General features: G+C 45.6%; 1 protein-coding gene across 1 annotated transcript in view; it reads left to right on the top strand.

The window, feature by feature from the left end:
- SDHA (succinate dehydrogenase complex flavoprotein subunit A) overlaps positions 1-12,037 on the top strand; it is a 66,783-nt gene extending 54,746 nt beyond the window's left edge. The window contains 8 exon segments of the mRNA XM_048510400.1: positions 1,963-2,131; positions 2,847-3,042; positions 3,471-3,642; positions 6,092-6,210; positions 8,364-8,475; positions 8,956-9,086; positions 9,944-10,057; positions 11,173-12,037. Coding sequence (XP_048366357.1) covers positions 1,963-2,131; positions 2,847-3,042; positions 3,471-3,642; positions 6,092-6,210; positions 8,364-8,475; positions 8,956-9,086; positions 9,944-10,057; positions 11,173-11,259 — 1,100 coding nt within the window. The 3' untranslated portion in view covers positions 11,260-12,037.
- The last annotated feature ends 1,414 nt before the right edge of the window (positions 12,038-13,451 follow it).

Below are 13,451 nucleotides of genomic sequence, written 5' to 3'. Positions count from 1 at the left end.
GATGTTTATGGACTACGATTCTCATCAGCCTCTGCCAGCATGACAAATCGGCCATGCTGGCAGGGACTGATGGGAATCATAGTCCATGAACATCTGGGGTGCCAGAGTTGGACACCCCTAAAATAGGGCATGTTCATGCTACTCAATAATACAGTCCTTATGAAGAACCTGTAAGATAGGCCAAGAAGAACCCTTATAGGTTCTTATAGGTTCTTTAAATAAATATTGCCTATGTGAGTCTAAAAGTTGGAGTGGCTTTCTTAGTCAGTGATGACCAAGCCAAGATTTCAACATTGGCTCCCAGTGGAGTTCCGGATCATCCACGAGGTATGGGTATTAACCTTTAAGGCAGTGATGGCGAACCTATGGCACGGGTGCCAGAGGTGGCACTCAGAGCCCTCTCTGTGGGCACGCGCAAACAGAGTGCCCCCCCCCCCCCCCCACATCTAGGCTGGCCTGGGTTGCTGGGCTCGATTATTAGCATTTAACCTACGACCTAGTTTTGGGGAAGCAGTATAGGTAACCCTGTTAAGCACTGTTAAACCCCTCTGATTTTCATGCAAAGAACTAAAGCGTGATCCTTTATCTGGGAGTAAGCTAAGTTGCTGCCAATGTGGCTTGCTTCTGAGTAAACCCTCCTAGGGTCGTGATTCTCCCGTTCAAAGAGTTGCATGGTTGCTTCAAAGCAAAGCCACCTTCCACCACCAAGCTTACTCCTGAGTAATGCACGCCTTGGAGCCAACCGTTTTTTCTAAACCAAAACCTCAGTATTCAGGTTAAAATGCCATGTTGGCACTTTGTGATAAATAAGTGGGTTCTGGGTTGCAGTTTGGGCACTCGGTCTCAAAAAGGTTCACCACCACTGCTTTAAGGCTTTGTGCGGCCTGGGGCCCTCATACCTTCGGGACCGCCTTACCCCATATGTCCCTACACGGCAATTTACTGGTGGTCCCCGGCCCCTCAATGATACGGCTGGCCTCCACCTGGGCCAGGGCTTTTATGGCCCTGGCCCCGGCCTGGTGGAACACTCTTCCTCCAGCTGTCCGGGCCCTGCAGGACCTTGGAGAGTTCCGCAGGGCCTGTAAGACCGAGTTGTTCCACCGGGCCTTCGGGGAGGCCAGCCACTGACGCTGATGGTGTGCGCCCTTTTTGTCCCTCCTTTTAACATTCTGGGAGCTTCTGACGTCTACACCGTCCCCTCTTCGGGAGGGTTTTTATCGATAGTTTTAATGCTGCACGCCAAGTGATTTAGGTGGAACGCTGTAATTTTGTATTTTAATGATGTTAATTATATTAATGTTATTGCTATTGTTATTACTGGTTTGTAACACTTGTTGTTCACCGCCCAGAGCCCTTAGGGGATGGGGCGGTATATAAATACGATAATAAATAAAATAAAATAAACATACCCCTCATTTGTAGTCCGCAGGCAACCCAATTCAAGGGGGGGGGGGGTAGAGTGGAGACCAGGGAGGGTGTCTTGGCAGCGCACCTGCACCTCCTCCAGCAGGGATTCAGGCGGTCCGGGAAGGAGAAGAATTAAGGGGAAAACCGGCTGTTTGTAAAAACCCGTTGGGAAGACCGCCTTCCGCCAGACTTTTTGGTGGTGCAAATCAGCTGTTGGCCTGGGGGGGCTTACCTGGGCCAAAAGTCCTCTGGGACCCCAGAATGCCCCCTCCATGCTGGGAGAGACTGTTGCAGCAGAGGGTCTGCACCACAGGGCTGAACTTCTGGATTTGGATGCTGTGGCAAATGGCTGCCGAGGTACGTCCGTCTGTGCCACTTTGCACAGTGCTGGTGGCGCATCCCTTATGCTGCTGAGCATACAACTTTGCCCCACCTTGGATAGCACAGTTAGTCCCTATGCTAGACTGTTTCTCAACATGCAGGGGTGTCACCCATGTTCTGTGCTGCTGAAGAGTGTGACTTCTAATGATTTGTAACACAACTTAATCTCTGCAGGCATCTACGGGGCTGGCTGCCTTATTACCGAAGGCTGTCGTGGCGAAGGTGGCATTCTTATTAACAGTGAAGGCGAGAGGTTCATGGAGAGATATGCCCCAGTTGCCAAGGATCTAGCTTCCAGGGATGTTGTATCACGTTCTATGACCATTGAGATACGTGAAGGAAGGCAAGTCCAAGTGTTCTATGCTTGCAACATCTCTGACTGTGATTTGGAGCTGGGATGGCCATTAATACTCCCCTCTGAAATCAGCATATCTTTTGTATGTTCCAAAGAGTAAGATGGGTTTTTTTCCTCGAAAGTATGTATAGGCAGGACTGGGTTCATAAAATAATCTATAGAGGAAGTTGATAGGTTCTTGCCACTTACTGGATGTACATATTCCTACGCATGTGTTCCATGAATTGTGTGGGGAGAAATGTACTAATGCAGCGTTTACATAGTCCTGACTAGCGCATCAGATCTCGGAAACTAAGCAGATTGGCCCTGGTCAGTATTTGGATGGCAGACCACTAAGGAAGTCCAGGGTAGCTATTCAGAGATATGGTTGCTATTCAGAGGTTGCTATTCAGTGTTAGTCCCCGGCAAACCACCTCTGAACCTCTTACCTTGAAAACCCCAAGGGGTAGTCATGCTTGACTTTAAAAAAAAGTTTACAGGATCACTTCTGTGATGCTTTGTACATGTTTGGAATAGGGGGATGTTTAGGAGACCCAGACTTGAACCCATAACTCAGCCCTAACAAAACTCCCTCCCATCCCTAAAAATGACTATAAGTTGTAGGTCAGACAGACAGGTGGTCAGTTCTGGTTGCTATGACAGCTGTATCTTTGGCCTCTCAGGTGGTAAATGATGATGTGCAATGCATTTCTTTTACTGACAGAGGATGTGGGCCTGAGAAAGACCACGTATACCTGCAGCTGCACCACCTGCCCCCTCAACAGCTGGCCACACGGCTTCCGGGGATTTCGGAGACTGCTATGATATTTGCTGGGGTGGATGTCACCAAAGAACCCATTCCTGTTTTGCCCACTGTGCATTACAATATGGGCGGGATCCCTACAAACTACAAAGGACAGGTAGCTTTTCCAAAACATAATGTTATTCAAGATGAGAGATATTTTTAATGGAAAGATGTGTGTGTGGTGGAGGGGGGGGGGGGTCTTTTTTCTTTGCAAGCTGTTTGATGCAGCTGTGTAAATAAAAATCATTGGTGGGGGAACAGTCTCTCCCCTTTTATTACTGTTTCCCACCCTTGTGCCACTTTACTGCTCTTCTCTGCACCTCTTAAAATGTGTCAGTCTCCCACTGTTTATTGCTGTAAGATCTAAACCGTGCCATGCTTGCTTTTATTGGCTGTGGTGGGTTTTCCAGGCTGTGTGAGCAAAATATTAGGAGCTAAAACCACCAGACTGGACCACGCAGGCCGGAAAAGCCACAACGTACAGTCGATTCCGGATGTAAAAGCCTTTGACAGTACTTGCTTTTATTGTTTTATTGATGGCAGGTGATCACGCATGTCAATGGCCAAGACCAGGTGGTGCCAGGCCTGTATGCCTGTGGTGAAGCAGCATCCGCATCTGTCCATGGGGCCAACCGCCTGGGGGCAAACTCTCTCTTGGACTTGGTGGTCTTTGGCCGTGCGTGTGCGCTGAGCATTGCAGAATCCTGCAAACCTGGTAAGCCCCCTTGTGACTCTGTGTCTCCCATGTAACGGGCTGAATCCTACAACTTCCTTCTGCTTTCTCAGCTGCCACCAAAGCATAAGGATCATCAATTTGTGCCTGTGGTAGTCATTTTTGTGACTGTGTCCACCAGTCTGTGTCAGAATTTGAAATTCGCCTGCTGAGTCAAAATGGTTGGGGACCCCTGATCTAGATTCAAAAGTTCTTGAAAATGTAAATGTACGATCCGGGCTTGATTCCACATGAGAGCCGGTCTATTATCTGATGAGCTGGATTTGCTTCCCCACTCCTCCACATGAAGCCTGCTGGGTGACCATAGGTCAGTTACAGTTCTCTCTGCTCTTAGCCCCACATACCTCACAAAGAGAGGAAGGGAAGGGGTTAGTAAGTCGCTTTGATACTCCTTACAGGAGAGAAAGGTGGGGTATGAATCCAAGTTCCTCTTCTTCTTGCTGGTATTCTGACTTAATTCAGAGCCAACTTGATCATTCTAATCGTGTTTCATGAACATTCAGATAGTAAGAGCAGCACCACACCATCACCACCCGAACCAGTAGCAGCTGCACAGATTGGCCGTCTAGACTCTGTGCTCTGAAAGTATCATTCCCTAGTTTTTCTTTGCAAGTATCATTCCCTAGTTTTTCTTTGCAAGCTTTTCTTTGATAGTTCCATGGGAATGTCAACTCAATGCATGGCAGCTGTGAAAAAGGCAAACTCAATGCTGGGGACAATTAGGAAAGGAGTTGATAATAAAACTGCAAGGATTGTCATGCCCTTATGTAAAGCCGTGGTGCGACCGCACTTGGAGTACTGTGTTCAGTTCTGGTCGCCACATCTCAAAAAGGATATCGAAGAGATAGAAAAAGTGCAGAGAAGGGCAACGAGGATGATTGAAGGATTGGAGCGCTTCCTTATGAGGAGAAGCTGCAGCGTTTGGGACTCTTTAGTTTGGAGAGGAGACGTCTGAGGGGGGGATATGATTGAAGTCTATAAAATTATGTATGGGGTAGAAAATGTTGACAGAGAGAAATTTTTCTCTCTTTCTCACAATACTAGAACCAGGGGGCATTCATTGAAAATGCTGGAGGGAAGAATTCGGACTAATAAAAGGAAACACTTCTTCACGCAACGTGTGATTGGTGGCACAGGAGGTGGTGATGGCCACTCACCTGGATAGCTTTAAAAAGGGCTTGGACAGATTTATGGAGGAGAAGTCGATCTATGGCTACCAATCTTGATCCTTCTTGATCTCAGATTGCAAATGCCTTAGCAGACCAGGTGCTCGGGAGCAGCAGCAGCAGCAGGCCATTGCGTTCACCTCCTGCATGTGAGCTCCCAAAGGCACCTGGTGGGCCACTGCGAGTAGCAGAATGCTGGACTAGATGGACTCTGGTCTGATCCAGCAGGCTAGTTCTTATGTTCTTATGTTCTTAGTTTCATGGTGGCCGATACTTCATCTGCTCCCATGTTTCTCTATACAGTGACCAGGAACAGTTGCAGGGGTAGGAAAGTATCCTTCACCTCCGGGCCTCCATCAGTATTGACACTTTTGCCCAGCGTTTATGAGATGTGAAGGGAACATTCACTTTGTGCTTCCAGCAGGTAGAGCCACATGTCCCCTCAACCCAATCTAGGGTTTTTCAACATGCTTTGAAGCACCTGAACTGTCCATAACATTTCCCCATTTAAAATTAAATAGATGTCATTGGCCTGACTGCAGCTCATTAAAATGAGTTGGTTCAAATGCAGAGCATGCCTCATTGACATAAACGTACAGAACTCCGACACACTAAAAGGGTTAACACTCAAGCGACAGTAGAGATAGGGAGTCAAGAAGCTGGCCCTGAGTGGAAATCCAGTGAGAATAAATATTTGTGCACTGCACTAGGTGTGGAGTGCAAGGGGTCAAAAAGCAAGGATGGAAGAGAGAAATGCACTCAGTTCACAGGTCGTCACCCACCCTACCATCTTAGATGACTAGGTACCGGAAGGGGATTCTGTTGGCTGGACCCAAGATTGGCTTGTAGGAACTAGTAAAGATTAGCATTGCCTGATAGCTGCCCAGTTTGGAAGTAAGACTCAGGATCCAAAATTGACATAATCAAGGGATTCGTTTTTATTACCAGCAACTTCATCACCTGCCCTTTAGCCAAAGCCGTTCCAGTCTCTTCTGGCAGATGCTTCCTTAAAGTTGGAAGCATCCTGGTCCTACCAAGAAGCTCTCTGGATCCCTGTGGGGGAGCTCTTCCTCCTGTCATAAGGAGCAACTTTGGCTCTGGCAGCTCTGTGTGTGTGTGTGTGAGGGGGGAGGGTCGGGGGAATAATGGAGTGTTGCTAATCCATAAGTGGGGCTCTCTTCTTTTTGCTTGACTTCCAAATCGATGCTGCCATGTTTGCAGATCTGAATATGGCTACCTGATGCCTGTGTGTTTACTCTGATTAGGAGAACCAGTTCCGTCAATTAAACCAAATGCTGGGGAAGAATCTGTCGCAAACCTGGACAAATTGCGCTATGCCAAAGGAAACATCAGGACATCCGAACTGCGGCTTAACATGCAGAAGGTGAGAAGTTTGTCTGGGGGTTGTGATACCCAAAATGGTAGGACCTGTTCCCTTTTAGGATGGGGAATTAGTGGGATCAGACCTTGCTTTGCGAGAGGGGGTAACCATGGCAGTTTGCAGAAGTGGGTCCCCGTAAAAAATCCACAGGAGTCAGAAAATAAAGTTTGACAATTTTTATTAGAAAATAAAATAATAAACTTACACACGCTCAATGGGTAAAACGCAAGCACACAGAGGATATAAGAGACCTGTGATTTAGAAAGAGGTGAGGGGATAGGTCGGGAATAGAGTAGGTCATTGCAGGATGGAGTGATAATTTCCTATCTAGAGTAGATCCAAAAGTAAAGTCCAGTGCCTATGTTGGAATCCAGAGATGGGATGAAAAGCAACACTGGGCACAGTGCTACTAGACCACAGGTCAGTCCAAAAAGCAGTGAGCAAAGACTGCACTGAGCAGTTATAGGAAAATTTAGCCCTCTAGCGATGCTGAGAGAGCAAATCTTCCTGAACAAAGAAAATTCTTGTCCTCCAGGAGAGGACTATGCAGTGAACGTTGGCTTAATGGCTCGAAGCCTGGGATCGTCCAGCAGTTGATTAGACTTAGGGTGGAATTGATGAAATCTCAGTTCCAAGGGATTCCAATTCAAAGTGAGGTGGTGGTTCCTGGACTTAACACAGGAAAAGGAGTGATTGGATTAGTGAGGGGAGAATAGCTGTCAGAAAACTTTGACTGTATCAGGCTAGCTGACACTTGACATATCTTTTGTGAGCCAGAAAGCAAGCAACCATCTTAGCCTGGATTGCCAGGGCACTGCCATGAGAGACTGATCAAGCACTGCTTCCTAAAAGCAGCCCCCCCTGTCCCACCACAGGTCAGTCTGGTAACAGCTGGGCTATTAAGATATTAAGATGATGTGAACAGGGGCTGTTGAAGAAAACAAAACGAGGTTTGTGGTGGAGACTTTATTCCAGTTGTCTCTCAATATGGCATTTAGGACTCCATCACGATGAAAAGATTGACACAGGACCCAGTGATATTATTTGGTGGTAATGGCTAGTGTGACAAAATGAAAGCATTAGTGAAATCACAAACACTAGCAGTTGAAAAGGAATAGGCAACCACAGGTGACAGAGTGGGTTAAAAGAGGAAGAGGTTGGAACTGAAAGAGGATTGGGTGAAGCTGTGCACCTGATTGGTGGGAGTGTGAAAATTCCAAGGCTTGGGGAGAGTCAGTTGGGCATATGGAAGAGCAGAACAAAAGACGGAGGAGGATGTTCTATTGAGAAAAGAAGCCTTAGAAAGGCTTGGTTATCAGAGAGTACAAGAGAATTGCATGTAATGGATACCAGTGGGACAAAACAGATTGTGTATACAGTGTCATCCAGTATTTTACTTTTCTGTAAAATGTTCTTGTCTCAGTTTACATTAAGTGGAAATCCCTCTTCATTATATTAGCATGGCAATTAACATATCCCAAGGTATATTTAGGGCGGGAGACAAGGTTGCCATCTTTGGGCTGGAGATTTTAGGGGTGGAGCCAAAGGAGGGCGGGGCTTAGGGAGAAAAAAGGCTTCAGTGGGATCTAATGCTATGGAGTCTACCTTCCAAGTGGCCGTTTTCTCCAGGTCAACTGAGCTCTGTCAGCTGAAGATCAGTTCTAATTGCAGGGAATTTTCAGCTACCACCTCGAGGTTGGCAAACCAAATGCGGTGATAAAAGAACAGAAATCTCAAGTGGTGAGGCAGGGCTAGACTGTTGGGTTTGAATGTGGTTTCAACCGAGGCCCTGCTCAGCAGCTTGGTAAACTGCCTTCCTTATTGCTCAGCTTATCCTGCCTCACAGGATGATTGTAGCGGACATGAACCACGGAATGGATATGATCATGGAATTGAGGATTGATGGGAAGTGATACATTGATAAAACTGATGGTACAAATTTTGTAGCTCTAAGGCAGGGGTGTCCAACTCTGACGCTTCAGATGTTCATGGACTGCAATTCCCATCTGCCCCTGGCCATGCTAGCTGATGGGAATTGTAGCCCATGAACATCTGAAGCACCAGAGTTGGACACCCCTGCTCTAGGGAGCTACATTACCATTCTTCTCAAAACCTTCCCTCAGTGTACAGCCTCTAAACATTGGTGTCTTTTACAGACCATGCAAACCCATGCTGCTGTGTTCCGTACAGGCTCTATCCTCCAGGAGGGCTGTGAGATACTGAATGGCATCTATAAGGATTTGGATGATCTGCAGACATTCGACAGAGGTAAACTGTTTGACTCTAGCATGCTGTTCTTGGCAGAATGTAATAATCTGCTCAGAGCATTGATTAAATCACCTTAGGGTGACACATTGGAGATTATCTAGCCCCGTTGTCCAGCCAAGCACAGCTTAGGGCCAGGGAAAATGTTCAGTGGCCAACTGCCTTCCTGCTTAGGCTTGACCCACAAGATGGATGTCAAAACTGTCTGAGAGGCATCCTTTTTGTGGGGAGCATTGTCTGGTTAAATTTCAGGTGAAGAAACTTCAATACTGTTGATGAGCGATGCTAAACTTCGGATGAGTGTGTGATAATTACGATTTTATATGAGCAACTTGCACTGTGTGGCAAACAACCCAGCACTTATGTTCCCCCCCTCCCCCATGTGCCACTGCAGTTGGAAGTGTGATCTGATCAGCTCATCTGCTGGAGTATTGCCCACCTAAAATGTCTAAAATTCTTTCCAAACCGTGTATTGCATCATAGGGATAATCTGGAACACCGACCTGGTGGAGGCTTTGGAACTTCAAAACCTGATGATCTGTGCGTTACATACTATTTATGGTGCTGAAGCTCGGAAAGAGTCGCGTGGTGCTCACGCTAGAGAGGACTACAAGGTAGGCATCCGTTATTTTAGAACAGGGGTGGCCAACCTATGGCACTCTAGATGTTCATGGACTACAGAGGATCTGAATGCCAGCCACAGATGCAGGCGAAACATCAGGAGAGAATGCTGCTAGAACACGGCCATACAGCCCGGAAACTACACAGCACCCCAGTGATTCCGGCTGTGAAAGCCTTCAACAATACATAGATTTTAGAATTAATTTATATGTATTGTGTTTGCTGATATTGTAGCATTTTAACCCTATTCGTAAGCCATCCTGAGCTCAACTTTGGCTTGGAATAGGGTAGGGAATGCATCTAATAAAACAATAATGATGAAAAATGCTGGTGCTTGAGTTGGGAGGAAAGTAGATGGTGATTTGGAAGAGAGAGACTTGAGTTTTAAATGCTTTCTTTGGTCATCTCTGCCCATTCACTACAGATGCCTTTAGCAATGCCTTTTGTAAGGGGAAGAAAGCGGTTGAGGAGCACAGCCCTTGTTCTTTCAGTGTTGTGGCACCATCTCTTTCTCTCTCGTTTGGACGGCTTATCAAAATGATAACATGGGTGCAAATTTAACATCTTTTTGTAAAAAGCCAACAATCCAGAGAGGAGGACACCATTGATATTGAGGAATACGCTGCTTTTAGACTGAGGCATCTACTGATACTTAAAGGGTTGTTTCCATATTTCTAGACATATACATTGTGTATATTAGTCCAATCTGAGTTTTTTGGACTCGCAAGTAGAACTAGCTTTCCAGAGTGTTTAAAAAACATTGATTGCTGTTTTGGATCATGAGTAACTTTACCAGCCTCCTCCGAGGAACCTCAAGTTGTTTTTCTAATACTTGGGTTGTGTTGCTTAGGTTAGGATAGATGAATACGACTATTCCAAACCAATCCAAGGGCAAGAGAAGAAACCATTCGAACAGCACTGGAGAAAGCACACCCTCTCCTATGCAGATATCGGGACTGGGAAGGTAGGTAGACCCCTCTGGGACAGAGAAGCAGGGTAAGGCTTCTCTTACAGTCTTGCAGCCCATCCTGCATGGCAATGCGTGTGAAGTCGCGCACAGGAAGAGAGAATTAACAGGCTGGCAAAACTGAAACAAAAATCAAACTATTAGTTATGGGGAGGGGGGGCGTTACTAATTATCTGAACGGTGACTGCCTGGCATACTTCCCCTCCCCCACCATTTGTAGGCCGGAAACATGCCAGCTCTGCACAGCAACGATATTCCACCTCCCTTCCCAAATGGTTCACTGGGTGCAGCAGTGGCATAGTGGCTAAGAGCAGTGGCTAAGAGCAGGTGAACTCTGATCTGGAGGAACCGGGTTTGATTCCCGGCTCTGCCGCTTGAGTTGTGGAGACTTATCTGAGGAATTCAGATTAGTCTGTGCACTCCCACACACACCAGCTGGGTGACCTTGGGCTAGTCACAGCTTTTCGGAGCTCTCTCAGCCCCATTCACCTCACAGGGTGTTTGTTGTGAGGGGGGAAGGGAAAGGAGATTGTAAGCCCCTTTGAGTCTCCTGCAGGAGAGAAAGGGGGGATATAAATAAAAAAAACCCTCTTCTTGAAAGCGATGAACCCAACTTTCTACGGTTTGGATCCACTGAAGCATTTCTGCAAATGAAAGGATTTCCACCTGTGAAGTGTGATTGTTGCCTCCCCAAAATTGCTCCCTGAAATCCTCCGGGCGCATTTTGGGCTGCAACAGAATGGAGAAGCTGGCACAGGGAGAAATCTTTCTGTTGGTTGCAGTGGATCCAAGCCTTGCTCTCTCCCCTTCCTCTGGCTGTCTTCTGCATTCTGAGCCAAGCCTCGAAGCAGTACTTTACACCTTTAATGCCTGAACGTCAGTGGTTGTTTCCTCATGCGCTGCAGTCAGCAACACAGTCTGAGAGGCAGTCATCAAAGGGGAGAGCAGTGGGGGATTTTTAATAGTGTTAGATCTGTCTTTTTTGGTTTGCGTGAGATAAAAGAGCAAAGGCTTTGAGGAGGCTTTGGCAGAATAAAAAACTTCTTGGCTTCTGAAGTGCTGTTTAGCCTTTAACACAGGGATGATGCCCTCTCTTTATCGTTTCTTCAAAGGTGACTTTGGAATACAGACCTGTCATTGACCACACTCTAAACGAAGAAGACTGTGCCGCGGTTCCACCGGCTATTCGTTCCTATTAGTGATGTGATTCACCTTTTGCTATCTGAAAACTGCTTGGTGTGGATGAATATCCCATTAGCCAACCATTAACGCACAACAGTGGATGAAACTACATCAACTCCAAGAGTCTGCTCCATAACACAGAATACCGGAAGCTTTATTTTGGCAGTCGCTTCATGTGTGATAAAACTTATAAATACTCCATTCACGTGTCAATAAATAATCTAATGGGACGTACACATGCTAGTCAGTTTCTTGTTTTCTGTGATTATCTCAAGCTCTGCACATAGGGTATTGTCTTGATTCTGACTGTTCTTTTTGTATTAATTTGCTTAAACATTTAAAAGCAGTTATTGAGAATTTGTTGAAATGAAACAAGATTTTACGGCACAATCCAGGAGAATTAATTGTGCTTAAGCACAAAACCACTGGGTTGCTGTCTTATATCTGTTCTCTATATTGTATGCTATTTAATTTATGGCAATTTTAACATGAATTGTGAAGTTTTGCAACGAACCATAGCAGTTATGTTAACAGGTTGATAGGTCTTCTGTGTAACCCACTAAATATTTCTTTCTCATTTTTCAAGGTAACACAATATATTGTTGAAACAACAACATACCATGTTTATACCATGGTAACATTCTTAACAGACACATTAAAAAACTTAAATTCATAGGAGAGCGTTGTTGGGAATCTATTCCTAGAATGGGTTATAAAATGAATCTTTCTGTCAGAGGTATAATACCAATGGGATTTCAGCTACAGTTCATTAAATATATATGTTAAAAAATTCTATCCCTGAAATATACTCTGCTGTCTTATTCAATGTCTATTATTGTAATTTAATTGTCCTTTCATGTTTATACAAGTTCAGCATATTAAGCAGAAGAAGAATCAAAGTAGTTTGTCCAACGTTGGGCAATTATATAAATTTCTCCCTTACCTTTCATGTATGTTTCCTTCCTCAGGTGGCTCAGCCATACATCCTATGACAAGAACTGCAACATATGCAGAACAAAATCTTTTCCAGAGGCTTTGCTGTACAAATAAGAATGTTTTGGGTGGTTTCTGATCTCTTCCATGGAAAATTCAGCAAGCCTTTAAGTGCAACATCCTGTGTTCTAGCCACCCTATCCTAACTCTGTCTTGTTAATATTACTGAAGGCTACAGTCTTAAATGTACCCTGTTTCCCTGAAAATAAGACATCCTCTGAAAATAAGACGTAGTAGAGGTTTTGCTGAAGTGCTACATATAAAGCATCCCCCGAAAGTAAGACGTAGCAAAGTTTTTGTTTGGAAGCATGCCTGTCGAACAGAACACCAGAGCATGCAGCTGTGGAGCGGAAAAATAAGACATCCCCTGAAAATAAGACATAGCGCATCTTGGGGAGCAAAAATTAATATAAGACGCTGCCTTATTTTCGGGGAAACACAGTAGTTGGAAGTTAAAATTCCTACAGGCCCAAGGAAATAAGAACATAAGAACCAGCCTGCTGGATCAGACCAGAGTCCATCTAGTCCAGCATTCCGCTACTCGCAGTGGCCCACCAGGTGCCTCTGGGAGCTCACATGCAGGATGTGAAAGCAATGGCCCGCTGCTGCTCCTGAGCACCTGGTCTGCTAAGGCATTTGCAATCTGAGATCAAGGAGAATCAAGTTTGGCAGCCATAGATCGACTTCTCCTCCATAAATCTGTCCAAGCCCTTTTTAAAGCTATAGTTTTCTTCTTGGCTTCTATGTATGAGCATAGATGTTGATTCTTAGTGTAAAAGGCTTTCTGGGTATAATTATGAAATCTGAGAGGGTGCTAGATCTCTCCTTCCTTGAGGTGAGTGCTGAGGCTGTCTTCCACTAAGTTCGTTTTTGCCTATTGGTATGGAGGAGAAACAATTTTGAGATTTCTGCTTTCTCCTTTTTAAATAAATTGTAGTCCCAGAAGCAAACGACCCACGGCTGCAGGCTTCTGGTTCTGCAGGACAGACAGGCTTCTTCTCATCAGCAGAATTCCACTGTCTGCTGCAGCGTTCAATGAAGGCTCACAGCCCGCTTCCTCAGCTGCCATTCTGCTGGTGCTTTCATTGGTATCAACCGCTTGAGCCAGGCCCTCATGGTCTGCTCTTTCTGCTAATTCAAACCTGAAGAACTTTTCAACAGGAATTTCTGCTACCTAGACCAGCTGGATCCCGGCTTTGCAAAGGCAAGGGCCAGC

The sequence above is a fragment of the Sphaerodactylus townsendi genome, linkage group LG11 (genome assembly GCF_021028975.2).
Source record: "Sphaerodactylus townsendi isolate TG3544 linkage group LG11, MPM_Stown_v2.3, whole genome shotgun sequence".
In the NCBI taxonomy this organism is placed as follows: domain Eukaryota; kingdom Metazoa; phylum Chordata; class Lepidosauria; order Squamata; family Sphaerodactylidae; genus Sphaerodactylus; species Sphaerodactylus townsendi.
This window is presented reverse-complemented; position numbering and strand designations above follow the sequence as displayed.